The sequence below is a fragment of the Anolis sagrei genome, chromosome 5 (assembly GCF_037176765.1).
Source record: "Anolis sagrei isolate rAnoSag1 chromosome 5, rAnoSag1.mat, whole genome shotgun sequence".
NCBI lineage: Eukaryota > Metazoa > Chordata > Lepidosauria > Squamata > Dactyloidae > Anolis > Anolis sagrei.
The window spans coordinates 195858822-195885600 of record NC_090025.1 but is presented as its reverse complement, the minus strand read 5'-3'; the positions used below and the strand labels follow the sequence as shown (position 1 = coordinate 195885600).

At 42.2% G+C, this 26779-nt stretch overlaps 1 protein-coding gene across 6 annotated transcripts in view; it reads right to left on the bottom strand.

Moving 5' to 3' along the window:
- CCDC136 (coiled-coil domain containing 136) overlaps positions 1-26779 on the bottom strand; it is a 73789-nt gene that overhangs the window by 13826 nt on the left and 33184 nt on the right. For 2 of the 6 annotated variants that reach the window (XM_067469381.1, XM_067469379.1), the window contains exons 5-11: positions 19897-20014; positions 17703-17967; positions 13603-13713; positions 9188-9295; positions 6759-6893; positions 3140-3283; positions 1-109 (exon numbers count right to left, since the gene is read on the bottom strand). The exon at positions 1-109 is cut by the window's left edge and continues 3 nt beyond it. In XM_067469381.1, the coding sequence (XP_067325482.1) occupies positions 8-109; positions 3140-3283; positions 6759-6893; positions 9188-9295; positions 13603-13713; positions 17703-17967; positions 19897-20014 (983 nt within the window). In that variant the 3' untranslated portion in view covers positions 1-7. The remainder of the gene's footprint in view (positions 110-3139; positions 3284-6758; positions 6894-9187; positions 9296-13602; positions 13714-17702; positions 17968-19896; positions 20015-26779) is intronic. The other 4 variants (XM_067469380.1, XM_067469382.1, XM_067469383.1 and 1 more) reach the window with 4 other exon arrangements.

Here is a 26779-nt window from a genome sequence, read left to right as displayed (position 1 = left end):
ATCGGGGTTAGGATGAGGTCTCGGCCCACCAACACCAGAGCAGAGCCACTATGACAACCAGTCCTATGAACGGGAGTGAGATGACGGGGGGGTCGGGCGCACGGGGGGCCTGGGCGGGGAAGGGGGGAGCGTGGAATGGCGTGGAGGTGGAGGTGACGGCCACAGGAAGACCACGGAGGAAGGCAGAAGGGGGAGAGATGAGCCGAGGCAGGAGGAGGGAGGGAGGAGAGAAAAGAGAGAGGTTGTTAGACCACGGAGGGGGGTCCTGGTTGGAAGTGAAGCAGTATCAACACACATAGAGCAATTGAGAGACAGAGGAGACCCTGTTGTGTAGGCATGGGCCAACTTTGGCCCTTCTTCAGGTGTTCTGGACTTCAATTCCCACAATTCCTAACAGCCTACTGTCATGAAAAATGATGTATGGTCAAAGGCTTTCATGGCCAGAATCACTGGGTTGTTGTAGGTTTTCCAGGCTATATGGCCATGTTCTAGAGGCATTCTCTCCTGACGTTTCACCTGCATCTATGGCAAGCATCCTCAGAGGTAGTGAGGTCTGTTGGAACTAGGAAAAAGAGTTTATATATCTGTGGAAAGACCAGGGTGGGACAAAGAACTTTTGTCTGCTGGAGCTAGGTGTGAATGTTTCAACTGACCACCTTGATTAGCATTTAATGGCTTGGAAGTGCCTGGGGGAATCTTTCTTTGAGAGAAAGAAACCATGAAAATGAACAAAATCTGGCTACCAGTATTAAAGAACTCAAAAATTACAACAGCAAAACAACAGAGAGTAAACAATCAGGCAATTCAAATCAGCTCTCAAAGAAATATTCCCCCAGGCTCTTCCAAGCCATTAAATGCTAATCAAGGTGGTCAGTTGAAACATTCACACCTAGCTCCAGCAGACAAAAGTCCTTTGTCCCACCCTGGTCTTTCCACAGATATATAAACCCATTTTCCTAGTTCCAACAGACCTCACTACCTCTGAGGATGCTTGCCATAGATGCAGGCGAAACGTCAGGAGAAAATGCCTCTAGAACATGGCCATATAGCCCGGAAAACCTACAAAACCCAATGATGTATGGTTTGAATTGAATTGTATGAAAACTGTATGGTTGGCGTCTATATAGTCTAGAGATGCCATCCTAAGATTGAAACCTGGAAAACTACAAGAAGGAGATGAAGAATTCATGGACTGTAATTAAAAGTTGCTGATGAGAACGGCTGTTGCGCTCCAGAGTAGAAACAGGACCCTCTAATCATTAATTATACCACACCTTGGATGAAAAAAGAGTCATCTTTATTTGAAGAATAATTTAAGCCAATAAAAGAGATGAATATAAAGTTGACAAAAGTCCAAAAGCAAAAAGCCAAATAAGCAGTAACATACACAGTGTCCAAACATAGGAATAATATCAAAGATCCACAAGTTTGCTGTTTAAATCCAGATGCAAAGAAACATCAAATGTCTTCTATAAAAACCATGAACATAGCCACTGCTAATCCACTTGAAAAACCAAGAAACCTAGGAGACGAGGCCACAGGAATATCCAAAAGACTTGACTTGAAACCAAACAATGCCTGGTCTGAAGGGAATCCCCTAAGAGCTCAATTTAAGTCCCAGAAACTGATTTCTACTCCCCCCAGTCTTTGACCTTAATTGCCAAATTCTTTCTGACCTGCGTAAACACTGGGCCTCTCTACGGTTATGGCTGATTTCCAGACGGGGACTGGTCTTATCTATCTCTTCATTAACTGCAGGTGTGAAACTATCTAGCAGACTCGAGCCTGGAGAAGGGAGTGAACTTTCCTGCAAACTCGAACCTGGAATTTTCTCATGAGAACTTAGCCTTTCTCTTGACCCTTCTCGATCAGGGTCTGTAGTAACCTTATTGTCCAAAGTGTCTCCATTTTGCACCTCATCCTCATTGACATCCAAGACAGGCTCAGAAACATTAGAAAGGGGAAACACTATAACAGATCCAGGATGAAACACAGGCTGAGTCCCAATTGATGACCAGAGGCAAATGATTAACGCTGTGGTGGAAAACAACATGTTTACATTACCAAAGTCAATGGCTCTTTTAAGTAAGGAAGTGTTTACAAGACTCCTTACGTTTAAGAATAAAAACCAACCTCACTTAAGGAAGCCAAACAAGGCTCCTTAAGAAGAAAAACCAATTATCACTTAAGAAAGCAAAGCCAAAATCTGTCTGGAACTGACGAGAATCAGCATGTTTCAGCTAGCCAAACAACCTGTCATTCATTTACAACTTTCTGAACCACATCAACAGAAAATGCTACATAAGAGAGAAAAAGTGTGTCAGACCAGCAGAACACAATTTCTGAACAGCATTATGAAGAGCCGCCTCCTCTCAAGAAGCTGATCAACTTAACCAAGAAAGATGGTAAGAAGGCTGGATAAATGAATGAAAGACGAGTCAATGTTTATATGTGTTTGAATGCGGAGTAAAATGTAAATATCCCCTTTGTCTGTGTAAGCAATATAAGGTAAAGGTAAAGTCTAGTCATGTCCGACTCTGGGGTGTGGTGCTCATCTCCATTTTTAAGCCGAAGAGCCAGCATTGCCTGTAGACACCTCCAAGATCATGTGGCCCGCATGACTGCATGGAGTGATGTTACCTTCCCACCAAAGCAGTACTTATTGATCTACTCACATTTGCATGTTTTCATAGTGCTAAGTTGGCAGAAGCTGGGGCTAACAGCAGGAACTCACCCCACTCCCAAGATTCGAACCGCCAACCCTTCGGTCAGTAAGTTCGGCAGCTCAGCAGTTTAACCTGCTGCACCACCAGGGGTCCCAGTTATATAGTTATTATAAAACCCAGTACTGGAGTCTGTGTCTAATTGTCTCTCTGAAATTGCCTAATGCAACCTATCCCACTGAAAGCGGAATAAAATAATTTTTTCTATGTTTAAAAAGGACTTATGACACTACCAGATGTTAGGAATTGTGGGAGTTGAAGTCCAAAACACCTGGAGGAGGACTGAAGTTGGCCCATGCCTCTGAAATGCCAAACAACATTCCCAGCTTGGAAGAGGATGCACTGTTTCCATCCCCTGCCACCCCATAGGTATTGTGCCAGGTGCCCCTTTCCCCTCACTGCCCTGTCCGGATTACCCGTCCGCCAATGGGGATGGTGCCATTGAGCCGCTCGATCTCTTCTTTGCAGAGCCGCAGCTCCTCGTGCAACTGCTCCCACTCGGTCTTGCTGCGCCGGCACTTGGACTCCATTTCGCGGAGAGTGTGGTGAGCCTGGTCGCACTGCAAAAGAGAGAGGAAAACTTGCAAAGTGAGACTTCCAAAAGGAGAAATGTAAGGTGCGGAAGGAAGGGTAGGGAGAAATGTGATGGAATGCACTGATATGGAATGGGTGAGACTCGCAAACAGTTCGTGGGAAAGGTCTGGAGACCATGAATGATCCACATCAGGAGCTGGGAATGCTTAGCCTGCAGAACAGAAGGCTGAGAGGAGTCATGATCGCCATGAAGGCCTGGAGACCTTCAATAATCCCGCTGAGGAGCGTCTTAAAGAGCTGGGTCTGTTTAGCCTGCAGGAGAGAAGGCTGAAAGGAGACATGATCGCCATGAAGGCCTGGAGACCTTCAATAATCCCGCTGAGGAGCGTCTTAAAGAGCTGGGTCAGTTTAGCCTGCAGGAGAGAAGGCTGAGAGGAGTCATGATCACCATGAAGGCCTGGAGACCTTCAATAATCCCTCTGAGGAGCGTCTTAAAGAGCTGGGTCTGTTTAGCCTGCAGGAGAGAAGGCTGAGAGGAGTCATGATCACCATGAAGGCCTGGAGACCTTCAATAATCCCTCTGAGGAGCGTCTTAAAGAGCTGGGTCTGTTTAGCCTGCAGGAGAGAAGGCTGAGAGGAGTCATGATCACCATGAAGGCCTGGAGACCTTCAATAATCCCTCTGAGGAGCGTCTTAAAGAGCTGGGTCTGTTTAGCCTGCAGGAGAGAAGGCTGAGAGGAGTCATGATCACCATGAAGGCCTGGAGACCTTCAATAATCCCTCTGAGGAGCGTCTTAAAGAGCTGGGTCTGTTTAGCCTGCAGGAGAGAAGGCTGAGAGGAGTCATGATCACCATGAAGGCCTGGAGACCTTCAATAATCCCTCTGAGGAGCGTCTTAAAGAGCTGGGTCTGTTTAGCCTGCAGGAGAGAAGGCTGAGAGGAGTCATGATCACCATGAAGGTCTGGAGACCTTCAATAATCCCTCTGAGGAGCGTCTTAAAGAGCTGGGTCTGTTTAGCCTGCAGGAGAGAAGGCTGAGAGGAGTCATGATCGCCATGAAGGCCTGGAGACCTTCAATAATCCCGCTGAGGAGCGTCTTAAAGAGCTGGGTCTGTTTAGCCTGCAGGAGAGAAGGCTGAAAGGAGACATGATCGCCATGAAGGCCTGGAGACCTTCAATAATCCCTCTGAGGAGCGTCTTAAAGAGCTGGGTCTGTTTAGCCTGCAGGAGAGAAGGCTGAGAGGAGTCATGATCACCATGAAGGCCTGGAGACCTTCAATAATCCCTCTGAGGAGCGTCTTAAAGAGCTGGGTCTGTTTAGCCTGCAGGAGAGAAGGCTGAGAGGAGTCATGATCACCATGAAGGCCTGGAGACCTTCAATAATCCCTCTGAGGAGCGTCTTAAAGAGCTGGGTCTGTTTAGCCTGCAGGAGAGAAGGCTGAGAGGAGTCATGATCACCATGAAGGCCTGGAGACCTTCAATAATCCCTCTGAGGAGCGTCTTAAAGAGCTGGGTCTGTTTAGCCTGCAGGAGAGAAGGCTGAGAGGAGTCATGATCACCATGAAGGCCTAGAGACCTTCAATAATCCCTCTGAGGAGCGTCTTAAAGAGCTGGGTCTGTTTAGCCTGCAGGAAAGAAGGCTGAGAGGAGTCATGATCACCATGAAGGCCTGGAGACCTTCAATAATCCCTCTGAGGAGCGTCTTAAAGAGCTGGGTCTGTTTAGCCTGCAGGGAAGAAGGCTAAGAGGAGTCATGATTGCAATGTATAAATATCTGAAAGGATGTCATAAGGAAGAGGGAGCAGGCTTCCTTTCTGCTGCCCTGGAAACTAGGACAGGAAGAACTTCCTGTTTGCGAGAACTGTTCAGCAGTGGAACTTACTGCCTCAGAGTCTGATGGAGGCTCCTTCTTTGGAGGCTTTTAAACAGAGGCTGGATGGCCATCTATCAGGAGGGCTTTGATTATTTTATTTATTATTTGTTTATTTTATTTACAGTGTTTATATTCCGCCCTTCTCACCCCGAAAGGGACTCGGGGCAGATCACAGAACTCATATATGGCAATCATTCAATGCCGTTATACACTGATAGAACAGACACAGTATATAAGCTTTTCCCATCTTTGGCGTCTTGGAGGTTGCGCTCGATTCTGGCCAGAGGGGGTGCTGTCGCTCCACCCACTAGACCGAAGAGCCCTGTTCACAGACCCTGTTCACCTGCCTTTTTCTGGTATTTTCTTATGGTGCAATTAGAATACCCTTGACTTCTCTTAAATCACGTAATTGTGCCAATTTGTCAACTCATAGTTCCACAACCATACTACCACCTATCTTTGTGACTGCGCCTTTCTGCACTACTATCGCCCTTTTATTTTCTAATTTTTACTTTACTTTTTAGCAACAACAAAAAGACTAATATAATTATAAATATTTCAAATAAAAAGGAAAATGGCCAGAGTTCAATGTTTTGCCTGTTTTCTTTTTACAAGTTGTTATTTTGCACAGAAAATAGGATTTTTCTTTCTGCACAGAAATGCACACAAACTATTTTGGGTGCAAAATAAATATGCATTTTGTGCACAGATATTATTCTCCGGAAAGAAAATGCTGTTATAATTATAAAATTTCAAATTAAAAAAATGACCAGAGTTCAATTTTTTGCCTGTTTTCTTTTTACAAGTTCTTATTTTGCACAGAAAATGGGTTTTTCTTTTTCCTCGCAGAAATATATACAAACAATTTTGGGTGCAAAATAAATATAAATTTTCTTGCGGTGATATGATTCTCCGGAAAGACAACGCTGTTATAATTATAAAATTTCAAATAAAAAGGAAAACAACCAGAGTTCAATTTTTTGCCTGTTTTCTTTTTACAAGTTGTTATTTTGCACAGAAAATGGGATTTTTCTTTCTGCGCAGAAATGCACACAAACAATTTTGGGTGCAAAATAAATATACATTTTGTGCAGTGATATTATTCTCTGGAAAGAAAACAGTATTATAATGATAAAATATCAAATAAAAAGGAAAATGGCCAGAGTTCATTTTTTGCCTTTTTTCTTTCAACGAGTTGTTATTTTGTGCAGAAATTTTTTTCGTGCAGAAACACCCATAGAGACATTTCGGATGCGAAATAAATATATTTTGTGCAGAGATAATTATTCCGAATTGCGAGTAGCTTTGAAACCTGCACGGTTTGCTTTTTCACAACACCAAGAAAATTGCAAAATATTACTCCTTGAGGAGAAAAATACTAAAATATATATCTTTTCCTAGAGTCACTAACTCGTTTTCTCACTCCTCCGTGTCTCTGGAGCAAGTATGAGGAAACTTGGACCCTCCAGGTGTTTTGGACTCCAACTCCCACAATTCCTAACAGCCTACCGGCTGTTAGGAATTGTGGGAGTTGGAGTCCAAAACACCTGGAGGGCCCAAGTTTACCCATGCCTGCCTTAGAGCGTTGGCCAGGTTTTCTTACCAACGAAAGCGCCTCCCATTCCTACCTTGCTTGTGCCTCTCTCCATTCCTTTCCTTAGATCTATGGACTCTCCTTCCTTTAGGTCTTTGACCCTAGGCTTCCTCTCGGTGTAGCTGCGCTGGCTCTCCTTCTGGCACAGAATCGGACGGAGTTCGTCAAGCTGCCGATGTAAGAAGGAGGTGGAGGAGGAGGCATATCAAGAAGGAACGTATCAAGAAAAGCTCCATACCTCAGCTGGGTGTCCCAAACCCAGGGCCATCCTTCCACAGGTTCTCGGGACTTCCACCTTCAACATCACTGGATAGCAAAACTAAATGGGTGATGGAAATTGTACTCCAACCTATCCAGGTTCAAGAAAAATGGCCTTGAAGAAGCAGCAACACTTGTATATGTAGAGGTATTAGGGACAGAGGCTAGCCCAGTGTTTCTCAATAAAATAAGAAATGTAATAAAAATAATAGTAGAGCTAAATAATAAACATAGTAATAATAATAGAGTAAAACAATAAATGTAATAATAATAATAATAATAAAGTAAAATAATACATGTAATAATAATAACATGTAGAGTAAAATAAATGTAATAATAGAGTAAAATAATAAATTTAATAGAAATATAGAGTAAAATAATAAATGGAATAATAATAAATAAGAGTAAAATAATAAATGGAATAATAATAAATAGAGTAAAATAATAAATGTAATTATAATAAATAGAGTAAAATAATACATGTAATAATAACATATAGAATAAAATAATAAATGTAATAATAACATATAGAGTAAAATAATAAATGTAATAATAGAGTAAATTAATAAATGCAATAATAATAATAGAGTAAAATAATAAATGTAATAATACTAATAATAAATAGAGTAAAATAATAAATGTAATAATAATAATAATAGAGTAAATAATAAATGTAATAATAATAAACAGAGTAAAATAATAAATGGAATAATAATAAATAAGAGTAAAATAATAAATGGAATAATAATAATAGAGTAAAATAATAAATGTAATAATAACATATAGAATAAAATAATAAATGTAATAATAACATATAGAGTAAAATAATAAATGTAATAATAGAGTAAATTAATAAATGTAATAATAACATATAGAATAAAATAATAAATGTAATAATAACATATAGAGTAAAATAATAAATGTAATAATAGAGTAAATTAATAAATGCAATAATAATAGAGTAAAATAATAAATGTAATAATACTAATAATAAATAGAGTAAAATAATAAATGTAATAATAATAATAATAATAATAATAATAGAGTAAATAATAAATGTAATAATAATAAACAGAGTAAAATAATAAATGGAATAATAATAAATAAGAGTAAAATAATACATGTAATAATAATAGAGTAAAATAATACATGTAATAATAACATATAGAGTAAAATAATAAATATAATAATAACATATAGAGTAAAATAATAAATGTAATAATAGAGTAAATTAATAAATGCAATAATAATAATAGAGTAAAATAATATATGTAATAATACTAATAATAAATAGAGTAAAATAATAAATGTAATAATAATAATAATAATAAAGTAAATAATAAATGTAATAATAATAAACAGAGTAAAATAATAAATGTCATGATATGTAATAACATTTCTTCCATAATCTTCAAATTAATAAATCCACAGGTCGAGGATGAGTGACACCTGGCTAAAAAGCAGTCCATATGAAAGGGATCTTAGTGGAGCACAAGCCGGACGTGAGTCAACAGTGTGAAGTGGCAGCCAAAAAAACCAATACGATTCTCAGCTACATCAAAAGGAGTCTAATGTCTGGATTGAGGGAAGTCACAGTCTCACTCCATTCTGCTTTGCTCAGAACTCATCTGGAATAATAGCCCTGTGTCCAGTTCTGGGCAAAGCAATTCAGGAAGGAGATGGTCAAGATGGAAAAGATCCAGAGAAGGGCCCCCAACATGGTCAAAGGTCTAGAAGCCAAGTGCTATCAGGACTGGCTTAGGAATGGCGTAGGATGAGAAGGTTGAAGGGAACATGAAAACCAGGTTTAAATATGTGAAAGGAGCTCCCATTGAGGGGAAGTGGGGTGGAGCTTGTTTTCTTTTGCTCTAGAGAGCAGGACACAACAAAGCCATGGATTCCACCAAAACATTAGGAAGAACTTCCTGAGGGTAAGAGCAGTTCAGTGGAATCAACTTCCTTGGAGTATGGTGGAGTCTCCTGGAAGTTTTCAAGCAGAAGCTGGAGGACATCTGTCCAGATGGTTAGGGGTTGGACTAGATGATCCTTGGGGTCACCTCTAATTCTATGATTCTCAGCGTCTGAGGCCAGGAAACAAGGAGAAGGGTCTTCCCCTCTGGCCTGGGTTGGGCTTCATACTCTCTCACTCACTCCTCCCTTGAGTTGCGCCCACATTTTTCTCATCACAAGGTCTTCCTTCCCTACCTCAGAGCCCTTCATTCTTGCTGCGAGCTCTCCTTCCGTGAGTTCTTTGGACCTAGTCCTCCACCCGCGGTGGCTGGACGGGGACAGGCTGAACATTTCTGGTTCATACTGCCGGAGCAAAAAAAAAAGTGGAGGTGGAGGCACAGAAAGGGAGTCAGAAACAGCCCACCTTCCCAACAGAAAGGAAGGGGAGCATTACCCCTCAGCATAACAATCCTACCTTCTAATTGAATTTTCTTTCCAGCCCTTAAATCTCTAGCATTGCACAGAGTGAAACACTTTTCTCCCTCCTACTCACCCTGATGTCATTTCTGCCTGTCCATCTCACTCAGAACCCATCTATATAATAATAATAATAATAATAATAATAATAATAATAATAATAACCTTTATTTATACCCCGCTACCATCTCCCCAAGGAACTCGGTGCAGCTTACATGAGGCCAAGTTACAATACAAACATCTACACTGCCATTTGGAATCCAAATTATCTGCTTTGAACTAGATGTTATGAGTCCACACCGCCATATATTCCAGTTCAAAGCTGATAATCTGGATTTTATATGGCAGTGTAGATGAGGCCCCAGCATCTTCCTTCTCATCTTTAATTTTATTAAGCAGTCTTAAACACTCAAGTACCCTCTTTCTTTTTCTTTCCTTCTTTCCTTTTCTTCTTTCCTTCTTTATTTATTTATTTACTATATTTGTATACCACCTTTCCCAGCCCGAAGGCGACCCAAGGCTGTTTACAGTCGACAACAATTTAATATCCCAATACCGTAAAATACAATTAAAAACATTAGCATATAATATAAAACCATAATAAGATCAATTAAAACATTTATTATTATTATTATTATTATTAGATACACAACAAGATTAGTACATGTTGGGGTTCAGCCTGAGATTGAACCTGATTCTCTGTTTGTACCTCCTGATGCTAATGAAAATATATTTACTGATGCTAATGAAAATGTACTTCCTGATGCTAATGAAAATGTACCTCTTGATGCCAATGCTCCTGAAATTAGTGAGGAAGAAACTTATGTAGATTTGGAAAATGAAAGTACCAGTGTCCATGAGAATGTTTCAGAGGGAAGCCATGACCTTTCACTCCCTTCTGCACCTGGGAACCTTAATGAGAATAGAAGGGGCCAGATCTGGCAAGACAGGAGTATGTCACTCAGCTTGCGAAGGTCTTCCAGATTAAAAGAAAAACAAACAACGGCTTCAAAGCAGAGAAGCATATCACGAAACCAATTCCTTGGCTTTAAGTGCCTTCTGCCGGGCTGACTTTCTCAGTTCAGGCATCGTTTTAAATTGATGAAGACCTTGGCAGTTCTCCCGGTTTCCCTGGCCATCGTCTTGAAAGATTTCTAGGACACCAAGTACGGTTAGTGGATTGCTAACAGGTTCCAGTATTTTACAGTGTGGCTTTGGGTTTTGATCTTGTCCATGGACATTCATGTTTGCTGATTTTGCTTTGGCTTTTGACTTTGCATTTTCCTTTATTTTGTAACCATTTTTCTTCAATAAAAAAGGATTGTTTTTTCACAGTCAAGTGTGGTGGATAGTTATCTTAGGGCCTCGTTTCCTGCCCTGGATCGTAACAGTACACAGCAAACAAGGTCACTATGCTGGCTGTTGTGTTGGATCACACATCGGACACTTCCCAAGTGTCTAGGACTGTTTATTTATTATTTATTTATTTACAGTTTTTATATCTAAATATATTTATATTTATTTAGTACTGTAAATAAATAAAATAAATAAATCATAATCAATAGAGTAAAATAAAAAATGTAATAATAATAACATATAGAGTAAAATAATAAATGTAATAATAGTAATAAATAAAATAAAATAATAAATGTAGTAATAATAGAGAAAAACAATACATGTAATAATAATACTAAATAGTGTGACATCTCCAGCTCATCCCTTGTTTGGGTATCAGCCAGCACATGAACGACTTAAATCAAGAAATAGTTTTCTAAGATCTACAGAGACACTCGCTGGAACACCCCAGCAAGCGAGAGTCCAAAAGTGGCAAGCTGTTGCAACTCAGAGTAGGCTTCACCTTGCTCCCAAACACCACCACACAAGAGCTGTAGATTTTTTAGTTAATTGAGGAAAAACAAAGTCAAAACATAGAGTAAGCAATGCAAAGTTCCAAAGACAAAGGTTAAATGCAAAAGCTCAGTTCCAAAGATCCATAGGCAAAAACATGAAGCATAATCCTTTAAGCAATGAGTCCATGGTAAAACAGTGAAACACAAGACCCAAAAAACCAAGATTCAGGAAACCCAAAGCAAGCTGCTTAAAGCCAAGATTAATCCAAAGCCAAGATTAATCCACAGAAGCTTTCATGGAAAAAGCCACATTGAACTGACAATTTCTCTTTTGTCAGCCAGAAGCCTAAATACCCTTTGCCATCATGAAAGCATTACGATGACCTTTTGCCGACTTGGCTTCTTTCTTGCTAGCTAAGCGAGAACTCCTCGTGACCCTCCAGCAGGCGTTCTTGCCTGCTCATTAATTCACTATCTTCACTGCTCTCTTCCTTATCAGTTTGGTCCAAATCACCGTGGGAAGGCTGATTAGGCGAAGACAACTCAACCTGGCTGTTATCTAACTGACTGGTATTCCTTTCCCTTGAGAACTGACTTGTTGACTCCTCTGCCGCACTGTCTGAGAGAGACACAGAAAGAGGCACAGGAACACACCCAGAAATCTGAATCCCATCATCCTCTTCTGGCTCACAAGGCTCACAAGACCCACAGGGTTCAGTGTCAGACTCAGAATCAAACTGAGCCACAACACAGGCTCAATCCCAAAACCTCGATCAATGGCTGATACCAAATGAGAGACTCCCCCCTGGGCACACAGAAAACTGGGTGACTTGGAAGGCGCTGAACAGACTGCGCTCTGGCACCACGAGATGCAGAGCCAACCTCAAGAAATGGGGCTACAAAGTTGAATCCACGACATGCGAGTGTGGAGAAAAGCAAAATACAGACCACCTACTACAATGCAACCCGAGCCCTGCTACGTGCACCACGGAGGACCTTCTTTCAGCAACACCAGAGGCACTCCAAGTGGCCAGATACTGGTCAAACGAAATGTAATCAACTACCAAGCTTGCAAACTTTGTGTTTTGTCTGTCTGTTTGTTTGTTTTTGTTAAAAATGTAATACAAATATCTGATTGCTCCTGACTCGATAAATAAATAAATAAATAAAAATACTAAATAGCGGAAAACAATAAATGTAATAATAACAATAATAATAAATAGAGTAAATAATAAATGTAATAATAATAAACAGAGTAAAATAATAAATATTAATGATATGTAATAACATTTCTTCCATAATCTTCAAATCAATTAAATCCACAGGTCGAGGATGAGTGACACCTGGCTAAAAAGCAGTCCATATGAAAGGGATCTTAGTGGAGCACAAGCCGGACATGAGTCAACAGTGTGAAGTGGCAGCTAAAAAAACTAATAAAATTAGGTTCTTGTGGATTTTTTCGGGCTATAGAGCCATGTTCTAGAGGCATTTCTCCTGACGTTTCGCCTGCATCTATGGCAAGCATCCTCAGAAGTTGTGAGGATGCTTGCCATAGATGCAGGCGAAACGTCAGGAGAAATGCCTCTAGAACATGGCTCTATAGCTCGAAAAAATCCACAAGAACCTAGTGATTCCAGCCATGAAAGCCTTCGACAATACTAATAAAATTCTCGGCTACATCAAAAGGAGTCTAATGTCTGGATTGAGGGAAGTCACAGTCTCACTCCATTCTGCTTTGGTCAGAACTCATCTGGAATAATAGCCCTGTGTCCAGTTCTGGGCAAAGCAATTCAGGAAGGAGATGGACAAGATGGCAGGGGTTCAGAGAAGGGCCGCCAACATGGTCAAAGGTCTAGAAGCCAAGTGCTATCAGGACTGGCTTGGGAATGGCGCAGGATGAAAAGGTTGAAGGGAACATGGAAACCAGGTTTACATATGTGAAAGGAGTTCCCATTGAGGAGAAGTGGGGGGGGGGGGGGAGCTTGTTTTCTTCTGCTCTAGAGAGCAGGACACAACAAAGCCATGGATTCCACCAAAACATTAGTAATAACTTCCTGATGTTAAGAGCAGTTCAGTGGAATCAACTTCCTTGGAGTGTGGTGGAGTCTCCACCTTCTCTGGAGGTTTTCAAGCAGAGGCTGGAGGGACATCTGTCCAGATGGTAGGGGGCTGCACTAGATGGTCCTTGGTGTCACCTCTAATTCTACGATTCTAAGTCTCCAAGGCCAGGAAACAAGGAGAAGGGTCTTCCCCTCTGGCCTGGGTTGGGCTTCATACTCTCTTACTCACTCCTCCCTAGAGTTGAGCCCACATTTTTCTCATCACAAGGTCTTCCTTCCCTACCTCAGAGCCCTTCCTTCTTGCTGCGAGCTCTCCTTCCGTGAGTTCTTTGGACCTAGTCCTCCACCCGCGGTGGCTGGACAGGGAGAGGATGAACGTTTCTGGTTCGGACTGCTGGAGCAAAAAAAAAAAGTGGAGGTGGAGGCACAGAAAGTGAGTCAGAAACAGCCCACCTTCCCAACAGAAAGGAATGGGAGCATTACCTCTTGCAATAACAATCCTACCTTCTAATTGAATTTTCTTTCCAGCCCTTAAATATCTAGCATTGCACAGAGTGAAACACTTTTCTCCCTCCTACTCACCCTGATGTCATTTCTGCCTGTCCATCTCACTCAGAACCCATCTACACCGCCATTTGGAATCCAAAATATCTGCTTTGAACTAGATCAGGAGTCCTCAAACTAAGGCCCGGGGGCCGGATGCGGCCCTTCAAGGTCATTTACCCGGCCCTCGCACAAAGTCAACCTAAGTCTGAAACGACTTGAAAGCACACAACAACCCTATATCATCAGCTGAAAGCAGGTCCACACTTCCCATTGAAATACTAATAACTTTATATTTGTTAAAATTGTGCTTCATTTTAATTATTGTATTGTTTAAAGTGTTTATTGCACTACAAATAAGATATGTGCAGTGTGCATAGGAATTCATTCATGTTTTTTTTTTTTTCAAATTGTAATCTGGCCCTCCAACAGTTTGAAAGACTGTGACCTGGCCCTCTGTTTAAAAAGTTTGAGGACCCCTGAACTAGTCTACACTGCCATATATTCCAGTTCAAAGCTGATAATCTGGATTATATATGGCAGTGTAGATGGGGCCACAGCATCTTCCTTCTCATCTTTAATTTTATTAGGCAGTCTTAAACACTCAAGTACCCTCTTTTCTTTCCTTCTTTCCTTTTCTTCTTTCCTTATTATTTATTTACTTTTGTTGAGAGGTGACTAGATGTCCCTGATGGTTTCCTCTCTGTTGTTTTGCTGTTGTAATTTTAGAGTTTTTAATACTAGTAGCCAGATTTTGTTCATTTTCATGGTTTCCTCCTTTCTGTTGAAATTGTCCACATGCTTGTGGATTTCAGTAGCTTCTCTGTGTAGCCTGACATGGTAGTTGTGAGAGTGGCTCAGCATTTCTGTGTTCTCAAATAATATGCTGTGTCCAGTTGGTTCATCAGGTGCTCTGCTATGGCTGACTTCTCTGTTTGAAGTAGTCTGCAGTGCCTTTCATGTTCCTTGATTCGTGTTTGGAAACAATCAGGGACATCTAATCATCTCTCAACAAAAGATTGCCCCAGGCACTAACAAGCCACACTAAACCACTGCCAGGCCATCAAATGCTAACCAAGGTGGCCAGTTGAAACATTCACACCTAGCTGCAACAGACAAGAGTTCTTTGTCCCACTCTGGTCATTCCACAGGTATATAAATGCTAACCAAGGTGGCCAGTTGAAACATTCACACCTAGCTCCAACAGACAAGAGTTCTTTGTCCCATTCTGGTCATTCCACAGATATATAAACCCTTTTCCCTAGTTCCAACAGACCTCACAACCTCTGAGGATGCTTACCATAGATGCAGGCGAAACGTCAGGAGAGAATGCTTCTAGAACAAGGCCATATAGCCCGAAGAAACCCACAACAACCCAGTTATTCTGGCCATGAAAGCCTTCGACAATACATCCTCCCAAAATTGCTTTCTGTGGCCAGAAACTACTGGCCACCTGGGTTCTTCCACTGGTGTCTTTTAACACCTGATACCAATGCATTTCCGCACATCTCTCCTCCACTTTATCCACCCCAAATATCCTTTCCTTTCCCTTATCATCCCTGTCCAGACCTTGGAAACATTAGTGTGGATGCTCATGAGTTTAAATTAAGTCACCAAAGGGTAATTAATTTATCCTAAACCATTAAAAGATAGTTATACCATCAATCTGTGATATTGTTAATATGCTGTTCATGCATCTGATTTATATAAATTCAAATTGCTAAAAATAACCAAAATTGGCATAGAAATGTCTACTTTTATGCCTCCTTTTACTCCTATTAATTTTTCTGGCAGAACTATGGGCTCTACCCCCTTTCTCCCCTTTTGGATCGAGATGATCTGAGCTCATTTGGAAGCTATTTATTGTTGATACTCATCAAAGCAATATTGGACTTAAACCTTCTTTGGCTTCAAAAGGTTTTCTGGAAAAACAATTTCTGCAGGCTATGATTAATATGGAAATAACATGTGATGATGTGGAAGGCCATCTGCATTTATGGTGAGTGGCAGGGGTATGATTCATGACATCATGATTTGGGGAGAGGGAGGGCGACAGGAAAGGATAGAGGGAGCATCAATGCCCCATAGAGAGAGCATCAATGCTCCAAGGAGAAAGCAAGGAGAGAGGATTCATGCTCCTTAAAGAGAACATCAATGTCCCAAGGAGAGAGCATCAATACCTTACAGCATCAATGCCCCATAGAGAGAGCATCAATGCTCCAAGGAGAAAGCAAGGAGAGAGGGTTCATGCTCCTTAAAGAGAGCATCAATGTCCCAAGGAGAGAGCATCAATACCTTACAGCATCAATGCCCCATAGAGAGAGCATCAATGCTCCAAGGAGAAAGCAAGGAGAGAGGATTCATACTCCTTAAAGAGAGCATCAATGTCCCAAGGAGAGAGCATCAATACCTTACAGCATCAATGCTCCATAAAAAGGGCATTGATCCCTCATAGAGAACATCAATGCTCCATAGAGAGAGCACTGCTCTATAGAAGGAGCATCAATGCCCCTTGGCGAGAACACCAATGCTCCCAAGGAGAAACCATCAATACTCCAAGGAGAGAGGATCAGTGCTCCTTAGAGAGAGCATCAATGTTCCAAGGAAAGAGAATCAATACTTTAGAGTATCAATGCCCCATAGAAAGTGCATCAATGCTCCTAAGAGAGAACATCAATGCTCCTTAGAGAGAGTGTTGCCCTATAGAAAGAGCATCTGTTCCTTAGAGAGAGCATCAATGTTCCATAGAAGGAGCATCAGTGCCCCATGGTTAAAACATCAATGCTCTACAGAGAATCAATGCACCATAGAAAGAGCATCGATGCCTCATAGATATAGCATCATTACCTCATAAAAAGAGTATTGTGTCCCTTAGAGGGAGCGCCAATGCCCCGTAGAAAAAGCATCAATGCTCCAAGCATCCATGCCCCATAGAGAGAGCATCAATGTTCCTTAAGGAGAGCACCAATGCCCTATAGGAAAACCATCACTGCTCCAAGCACCCATGCCCCATAGAGAGAGCATCAATGTTCCTTAAGGAGAGCACCAATGCCCTAAAGGAAGACCATCAATGCTCCTTAGAGAGAGCACCAATGCCCCGTAGAAAGCGCATCAATGCTCCAAGCTTCCATGCCCCATAGAGAGAGCATCAGTGCTCCTTAAAGAGAGCACCAATGCCCCATTGAAAGAGCATCAATGCTCCAAGCATCCATGCTCCATAGAGAGAGCATCAATGCTCCTCAGAGAGAGCACCCATGCTCCAATGAGAGAGCATCAATGCTCCTTAGAGAGAGCACCAATACCCTGTAGAAAAAGCATCAATGCTTCAAGCAACCATGCCCCAATGAGAGAGCATCAATGTTCCTTAAAGAGAGCACCAATGCCCCATAAGAAGACCATCAATGCTCCTTAGAGAGAGCACCAATGCCCCATAGGAAGAGCATCAATTCTCCTTAGAGAGAGGACCAGTGCCCCATTGGAAGAGCAGCAATTCTCCAAGCATTCATGCCCCATAGAGAGAGCATCAGTGCTCCTTAGAGAGAGCACCAATGCCTCATAGGAAGAGCATCAATGCTCCTTAGAGACAGCACCAATACCCCACAGAAAAAGCATCAGTGCTCCAAGCACTCATGCCTCAATGAGAGAGCATCAATGTTCCTTAAAGAGAGCACCAATGTCCCATAGGAAGACCATCAATGCTCCTTAGAGAGAGCACCAATGCCTTGTAGAAAGAGCAGCAATGCTCCAAGCATCCATGCCTCACAGAAAGAGCATCAATGGCCCACAATGAGAGCATCAACACTCCAGGGATGGGGAAGGCTCCAAGGCCCGCGTTCGTACTTGCGCCTGCACCAGCTCCACCTTCTCCTCCTCCTCCTCCAGCTGGCACTGCAGGTCGTACTCGCTCTCCTCCTCCAGCTTGTCCATCTTGTCATCGCCCTCCGTGCTGCTGGTACCCACAATCTCCGCCGACTTGAAGGAGACGCTGGCGCCCGCGCGCAGGGTGTTCCTCCGGGCAATGGAGACCCGGCGGGTGTTGGGTTGGACCAACTCCGGCTCCGGCTCCGAATCTGAGTCCTGAGAGTCGTCCGACTTGCTTCTGGTCCTGTCAGAGGAAGAATATTGTGCTCACCCTGTGCCCAAAGGCATGACATTCCTCGGCATTCAAATGTAATTTGGTTCTTCTTTTCCATTCTAAACTCTTGAGTATCAAAATTCAACTTTTTACCCCACACTTTTCTGGAAATCTGGGTTATGTTATATATGCCCGCAGTCCAAATGGACCTCAGTGATAAACCAGAGCGTGCAATTTTGGGTAAATGGGTAACAGAGGGAGATAGGAGAAGGCCCTATATCCCTTCCCATCATGAAACACTACCTGTTTGCATTTTGCTGCATGTAAATTGCCTTCATTTGTTGAAGGTGTGCTTGGGTGAATATTATTTATTTATTTATTTACTACGTTTTTATAATAATAAAAATAATAACACTTTATTTGTACCCCGCTACCATCTCCCCAGGGGACTCGGTGCGGCTTACAAGAGGCCAAGCCCGCAATACATCAATAAACAGAACATCAATAAAATAGAACATCAATAAACAAAACAATGCAATATAAATCATAATCACATGAACAAAATAGACAAAAGCAATCAACAGTAAAATATAAACATTTAAAACCAAAGGCTGGGCCAAATGTGATAAATTAAAATTTAAAAAAAATAGTGCTGATGTGAACCAGGTAGGATATAATTGGGATAGGATTTTTAGAGAGAATGAGGGAATGCAGTCAATCTAAGGCAGTAGTAAAGTGTATTTTGAGGACATAATGCTGAGAGTTTTCCTTATTCTGGGAAGGCACACTGGAACAACCACGTTTTCAGGCTCCTCTTAAAGACTGCCAGAGTTGGGGCATGTCTGCTGTCTCTGGGAAGTGAGTTCCAGAGTTGAGGGGCCACCACCAAGAAGGCCCTCTCTCTCGTCCCTACCGATCACGCCTGCGAAAGAGGCGGGAGCGTGAGGAGGGCTCTCCGTTCGCAGGCAACTCGAGCCGGTTCACAAGGCAACAATTCAATGCCAACAATATCATTAAAACATTTAAAAGTATTTACATATCAATTAAGTCCATAACACATTAATAAAAGCACATCATTTCGTCTCCAAGATAAAAACGTAATCCGATCTCATAGTCCAATTTTTCCGTATTCCTATGTCAGTTACATTGCCTTTTAAATGCCTGCTCGAACAGCCAGCTTTTGACTTTTTTGAGCCTGAGTGAAAGAGGGTTTACCTTAAATAAACATAACAGTTTAAATAATGTACCAGTAAGGCCTTCTCGCGGACCACCATCAGAATTTCGGGGAGGCTGAAGCCCCCCAAACCCCCCCCCCCCGGCTACATGTCTGACCCTAGGATGGGTGTTCCATAGCTGAGGGGCCACCACTGAGAAGGCCCTGTCTCTGATCCCCACCAACGTATTTGTGACGCAGATGGAGTCAAGAGCAGGGCCTCCCCAGATGATCTTAACATCCTAGACCTCCAACAGTTTGAGGGACTGTGACCTGGCCCTCTGTTTAAAAAGTATGAGGACCCCTGTCCTAGATGGTTCATAAGGGGAGATGCGTTCAGACAGGTAAGTTGGGCCAGAATCCCCATTATTTCTGAATGCCACATTTGTGTCGGTAATTGCATGTCAGTATTTGCAGGGCTGGGTCAGCTTCGGCCCTCCAGGTGTTTTGGACTTCAACTCCTACCAGTAGGCTGTTATGAATTGTGAGAGTTCAAGTTCAAAGCATTTCATATCCCTGAATAATCAAGAGATTTCATATCCCCGATATGTAAAGGTAGAGCACTGGGTTATAATTACTGTTTTTCACCACTTTGTTGATCACTTTAATACATTTTAAATTTGCACCAAAGGCTCTAAACCAGGCATAGACCAACTTTGGCCCTCTCTCCGGGTGTTCTGAAGTCCAAAACACCTGGAGAGAGGGCCGCAGTTGGCCCATGCCTGCATCTAATCACTGGGACTCACTTGTACTTGATGGCTTCCAGTCTCTCCAGTTGGTGGACCATGATCCTGTTGCTCTCCTGCAAGATCTGGTACTCGTCGCTCAGGTCCTGGTACTGGGCCCTGAGGGCCTGGAGGTCCTCTGCAAAAGCATAAACCCATATGAAATACAGCAGTGCTGTTCACCTTGTCCCAAACCTGCTCCCACCACCCAGGCAGAAGAGCCTCGCACTTTGGCTATTGAGAGCTAGACTTGTTCCAGTCTTGGAGCACACAGGGCTTGGACCGAAGCCACGCAAGGAGATCTGCAAAACCGGAAATGTCAACTTGACACCTCGACGTCCCTGCCGCTGGGGCTGGCTTTGCATTTGCTTTGAAGGCAAAACTTGGGCGAAACAAAACCTTCTTCTCTGGTGGCCTATAGAGCATTCTGCCTATGGATCTATGGGTTTCCAGACCTCAGGGCCTAGTCCTTTTGATTTCTTTTTAGATTTTTAATGACGACTTTGGTATAAAGAATGCACCCAGAAAAGAAATAAAACTCTCCGAGCAGAGCACCTGATGAACCAACCTGGACACAGCATTTTATTTGAGAACACAGAAATGCTGGACCACTCTCACAACCACCATGTCAGGCTATCCACAATCCACAAGCATGTGGACAATTTCAACAGAAAGGAGGAAACCATGAAAATGAACAAAATCTGGCTACCAGTATTAAAAAACTCTAAAATTGCAACAGGAAGCAGGGAGGGACATCTATTTGCCTCTCAACAAAAGTTTGCTCCAGGCACAGTCAGCCCATTATATGCTAATCAAGGTGGTCAGTTGAAACATTCACACCTAGCTCCAGCAGACAAGAGTCCTTTGTCTCACCCTGGTCATTCCACAGATATATAAACCCCTTTTCCTAGTTCCAACAGACCTCATTACCTCTGAGGATGCTTGCCATAGATGCAGGCAAAACGTCAGGAGAGAATGCCTCTAGACCATGGCCATACAGCCCAAAAAACCCTACAACAACCCAATAAAACTCTCTTCTGTTAATACGATTCCAAAATTCTGAACTACAAATGTCCCCTAATTAAATAAGAATTAGAAACCTGGGAGCAAAGACCTGGGGCTTTCACTCTTAATTGATTCATCGTTATTCTTTTTCAATCATCCTGATTTTTGGCAAAGACTTGTATAATGTAAACTTCCTTCTTGGTCTTGCAGCTCTTCTGAGGTCTGTTGTAGAAGACCCATTGGCCAAAACTGGGTTCTACAGGTCAATGGGTATTCTACAACAGACCTCAGAAGAGCTGCAAGACTTCCACCTCAGACATCAGAAGAGCTGCAAGACCAAGAACAAGCCACGAGAGTAAAGATGAAGATCCACCCAGAGGAAAAGTGTTCCTGCCATACATCAAGGGAAGCACTGACCGCAGAGGGAAACTGATGAGGAAACACAACATACAAACAATCTACAAACCCACCAAGAAAATCCAACAAATGCTCCGTTCAGCAAAGGACAAGAGGGATCCTCTCACCTCTGCAGGAGTCTACCATGTACCATGCAGCTGTGGACAAGTCTACACAGGGACCCCCAAACGTAACAGCATTGCCCAGACACGAACCAAGGAACATGAAAGGCGCTGCAGACTACTTCAACCAGAGAAATCAGCCATAGCAGAGCACCTGATGAACCAGCCTGGACAAAGCATATTACTTGAGAACACAGAAATGTTGGACCACTCTCACAACCACCATGTCAGACGACACAGAGAAGCCATTGAAATCCACAAACATGTGGACAATTTCAACAGAAAGGAAGAGACCATGAAAATGAACAAAATCTGGCTACCAGTATTAAAAAAATCTCTAAAATTACAACAGCAAAACAACAGAGAGGAAACAACCAGGCACATCTTAACACCTCTCAACAAAAGATTCCTCCAGGCTCAGCCAAGCCTTCAAATGCTAATGAAGGTGGTCAGTTGAAACATTCACACCCAGCTCCAGCAGAGAAGAGCTCTTTACCCCACCCCAGTCATTCCACAGATATATAAATCCATTTTCCTAATTCCAACAGACCTCACTACCTCTGAGGATGCTTGCCATAGATGCAGGCGAAACGTCAGGAGAAAATGCCTCTAGAACATGGCCATATAGTCCGAAAAAACCCACAAGAACCTAGACATAAGAAGAGCTGCAAGTCCAAAAACAAGTTGTCATGATATGATATATGGTTTGAATGGAATTGTATGAAAGGAATGAATGAATGAGCTAATAATTTTGAAGACACCAATCTAAAAATATTGATGCCTGAAAAACAACTACACTCAGGAATTGTAATTACAACCTGCAAATGAGAACTGAAAAGTAAACTGTGATAAGAACTGTATTTATATATGTATTTGCAATATTTCTATCCCGCCTTTCTCGAACCCGAAGGTGACTCAAGGAGGCTTACAACCAGGCAGCAATTGTTGTGACTCAGTTGGAACCACAGAGTGCCTCTGATGAGGATGATGGGACTCAGGTTCACAATCTGGTTCGAAATGTCCCTGTTATAGTCAATGAGGAACAGGGTGTGGAAGTTCAGTTTCCCACAGCAAGAAATGAGTTTGTTGATACTGAAACTAGCCCGGTGCAGGTGTAAATTGACTCAGGAAAGGACAGTTCTCAGCCTGATAATGAGCAGGAAGGCAAACTGGATAACACTAACAAACAGACTGACCTTGACAAAACGGGAAACTTAGATCGTGCTGACTGATTGGAATTCAGAGTTCGAAGGAGTGTGAGAATAGCTAACAAGAAGGAGGCCAGAGGCCAAAGAAACGCCTTCATGTTTTGCAAAGGGTATTAAGCAGTGTATTTGGGACCAAACTTTTGTCAGAGCAACTTTACATTAACCAAGAAGCTTGCATTTTGCTTGTCTGAATTATCTTGCAATTCTTGTGTTCATGGTCTCAGGACTCGGTCATGTTCTCATGGGATTTTACTTTGCTGGTGCCTTTTTCTTCAAAGGGTTGTTTTGTATTGATCTTTTAAAACATTACTTTTGATTTTAAGAACTTTTTATCTTTTACTTTTTAATAAACCAGAAAGACTTCTGGCTGTGTGCAGTTTGGTGTTTTCAGCAAGGTGAATCTACTCTGAGGTGCGACAGCAATTCATTGTCTAACAATATTCAATTAACAGAACTAAAAATACAGTAGTTTGGTGAGGCAGCTGCACTCTTTGACAGATGCCTCACCAACAACAGCAACAGAAACTCCAGGGGGCATCAAACAGATAACCATCCAGCCTTTGTAACAACAACAACAACAACAACAACAACAACAACAACAACAACAACAGATGATTAAACCTTTAAAAACATATAAAACCAATGCCTTCATTGTTAGTCTCATTGTCCACAAATTGTCATCTCAGTCGTTCTAATGTTCACTTTTGTCTAATACCGTGTTTGACTGTTGTATTAGATTCCGAAGGCTTTTTCAAATAACCACGTTTTAACTTTTTCTGGAAGGTCAAGAGGGAGGGGGCTGATCTAATATCCCTGGGGAGGGCGTTCCACAACCAAGGGGCCACCACGGAGAAGGCCTTGTCTCTCGTCCCTGCCAGTCACACCTGCGAAGAAGGCAGGACTGAGAGCAGGATCTCCCCAGACAATCTTAAATTCTTAGATGGTTCATAAGGAGATATATGTTCGGACAGGTAAGCTGGGCTGGAACCATTTATAGCTTTATAGGGTAAAGCCAGCACTTTGAATTGTGCCCAACAGCAAACTGGCAGCCAGTGAAGTTGGCGTAACAGAGGGTTGTATGCTCCCTGAATGCCACACTCTGGTGAGCAATCTGGCTGCTGAACGTTGGACTATTTGAAGCTTCCAAACAGTCATCAAAGGCAATCCCACATAGGGTGCGTTGCAGTAGTCTATACAGGATGTAACCAGAGAGTGGACTACCATGGATAAGTTAGACTTCCTAAGGTACGGGCACAGCTGGCACATAAGTTTTAATTGTGCAAATGCTCCCATGGTCACCGCTGAGACCTGGGGTTTCAGGCTCAGCGATGAGTCCAGAAGAACACCCAATCTGCGAACCTGCGTCTTCAGGGGGAGTGCAACCCCATCCAACACAGGCTGTAACCCTGTGTTGTGACAGTGTGACAGTGATAAGAGAAATGTTTACATTTGTTTACATCTGTCAACATTTGCTGACTAGAAACCGGATTAACTCTAAAGGCTGTTTACATTAGTCAAAAACAATGCTTTTTCAAGTCAAACTCAGAACAAAATGGTTCGTTACCTGAAGACAAACTTCTATGTCAGGAGGTGGGCTCAAGATAATTTCTAACAGGACAATTGTTTACAATATCAACGAAATATTGCTATATAAATGACCTTACTACATTCCAAAAATTGTGACAGACAGCAGAGCTGTTCACCCACTTCTCTGGTCCATGGGAAGGACAGAGATGGTATGTGAAGAGTGTCAGATCTGCTATGGGAAGGTAGAATTCTGGACACTTTGGGCTTCTTTCTCAAGGTAAGAGGAAGGAGTGCGTTTTGGAGTCACAATAATAATAATAATAATAATAATAATAATAATAATAGTAATAATAATAATAATAATCTGTCGATGACAGATCTATTGTTTCATCTGCAAGGAAGCAGATGAAACAATAGATCTCATCCTCAGATGCTACAAGAAGATCGCGCAGACAGACTACAAGCAAAGGCATAACACGTTGCTCAGAGGATTCATTGGAACTTGTGCCACGAACACCATCTGCCTGCGACAAAGAACTGGTAGGATCACAAACCAGAAAAAGTTACAGAGAATGAACATGTCAAGCTACTCTGGGACAAGACTCCTGACCTCACAATCGTGTTAAAAAACAAAGTGTGGATTGTTGATGTTGACACAATATGAGGATTTAAAGATCGAACTGCAAAGACTTTGGCACAAGCCAGTCAAGGGGGTCCCAGTGGTGATCGGCACACTGGGTGCCGTGCCTCAAGACTTTGGCCTGTACTTAAACACAATCGGCGCTGACAAAATTACCATCTGTCAGCTGCAGAAGGCCACCTTACTGGGATCTGTATGCATTATTCGCCAATACATCACAAAGCCTAAACACTTGGGAAGTGTCCGACGTGTGATCCAATACAATAGCCAGCAGAGTGTCTGCTGTGGACTCAACTTGTTGCGTTTCAAATAATAATAATAAAGACAAAGATCCACCCAGGGGAGAAGTGTTCTTGCCATATATCAAGGGAATCACTGACTGTGAAGGAAAGCTGATGAAGAAACACAACATACAAACTATCTACAGACCCACCAAGTAAATCCAACAAATGCTCAGTTCAGCAAAGGACAAGAGGGATCCTCTCACGTCTGCAGGAGTCTCCCGGATCCCATGCAGCTGTGGACAAAAAGTCTACATAGGGACCACCAACCAGTCCATCCTCCAGGAAATAAAGCCCGACTGCTCATTGGAGGGAAGGATACTAGAGACAAAGTTGAATTACTTTGGCCACATCATGAGGAGACAGCAAAGCCTAGAGAAGACAATTATGCTGGGGAAAGTGGAAGGCAAAAGGAAGAGGGGCCGACCAAGGGCAAGATGGATGGATGGCATCCTTGAAATGACTGGACTGACCTTGAGGGAGCTGGGGGTGGTGGCGGCCGACAGGGAGCTCTGCCGTGGACTGGTCCATGGGGTCGCGGGGAGTCAGAGACGACTGAACGAATGAACAACAACAGGGACCACCAAATGCAGCTTTGCCCAAACACGAATCAAGGAACATGAAAGGCACTGCAGACTACTTCAACCAGAGACGTCAGCCATAGCAGAGAACCTGATGAACCAACCTGGACACAGCAGATTATTTGAGAACACAAAAATGCTGGACCACTCTCACAACCACCATGTCAGACTACACAGAGAAGCCATTGAAATCCACAAGCATGTGACAATGTCAACAGAAAGGAGGAAACCATGAAAATGAACAAAATCTGGCTACCAGTATTAAAAAAAACTCTAAAATTACAACAGCAAAACAACAGAGAGGAAACAATCAGGCACATAAAATCACTCTCAACAAAAGATTCCCCCCAGGCGCTTCCAAGCCATTATTTATTTATTTGTTGCATTTATTAACCGCCGCTCTCAGCCCTGGGGCGACTCGCGGCGGTGTACACATACAAAGAGACAGTTTACAATAAGCCAACATGACAGAAACCAACATATCACTACTACACAAACAACTAATTAACTAACTAACTGAATGCAAATCAAGGTGATCGGCTGAAACATTCACAGCTAGACCCAGCAGACAAAAGTCCTTTGTCCCACCCTGGTCATTCCACAGATATATAAACCCATTTTTCCTACTTCCAACAGACCTCACTACCTCTGAGGATGCTTGCCATAGATGCAGGCGAAACGTCAGGAGAAAAATTGCCTCCAGAACATGGCCATATAGCCCGGAAAAACCTACAACAACCCTATAAAGCTGCTGCCATTTCCTTTCTCTGCATGGCACTTTTCTGGCTTGCATTACACAGGCTCGCCGCTTAATTGATTTAGTGATTTTTATGCTAACGACTTGGCTTTATATAATTATATAATAGTACTTTAATGTGTTTATATTTATATTAGTGTATTATTGATGTGATGTTTTTAAACTATTGTGTATGAACCCCCTTGTTGTAAACCGGCCTGAGTCCCTCGTTGGAGGTGAGAAGACCGGTATATAAAAGTTCTAAATAAATAATAAATAAATAAATAATTTTTCTGCAGAATACATGATGTAATCTTAAGAATCTCCTTATTTGTAGTCTTAATTGGGAACACACTAGGAATTAAGGGATTGAGCATCAACACTTTCATCTCCCAAGACTCTGTTGTT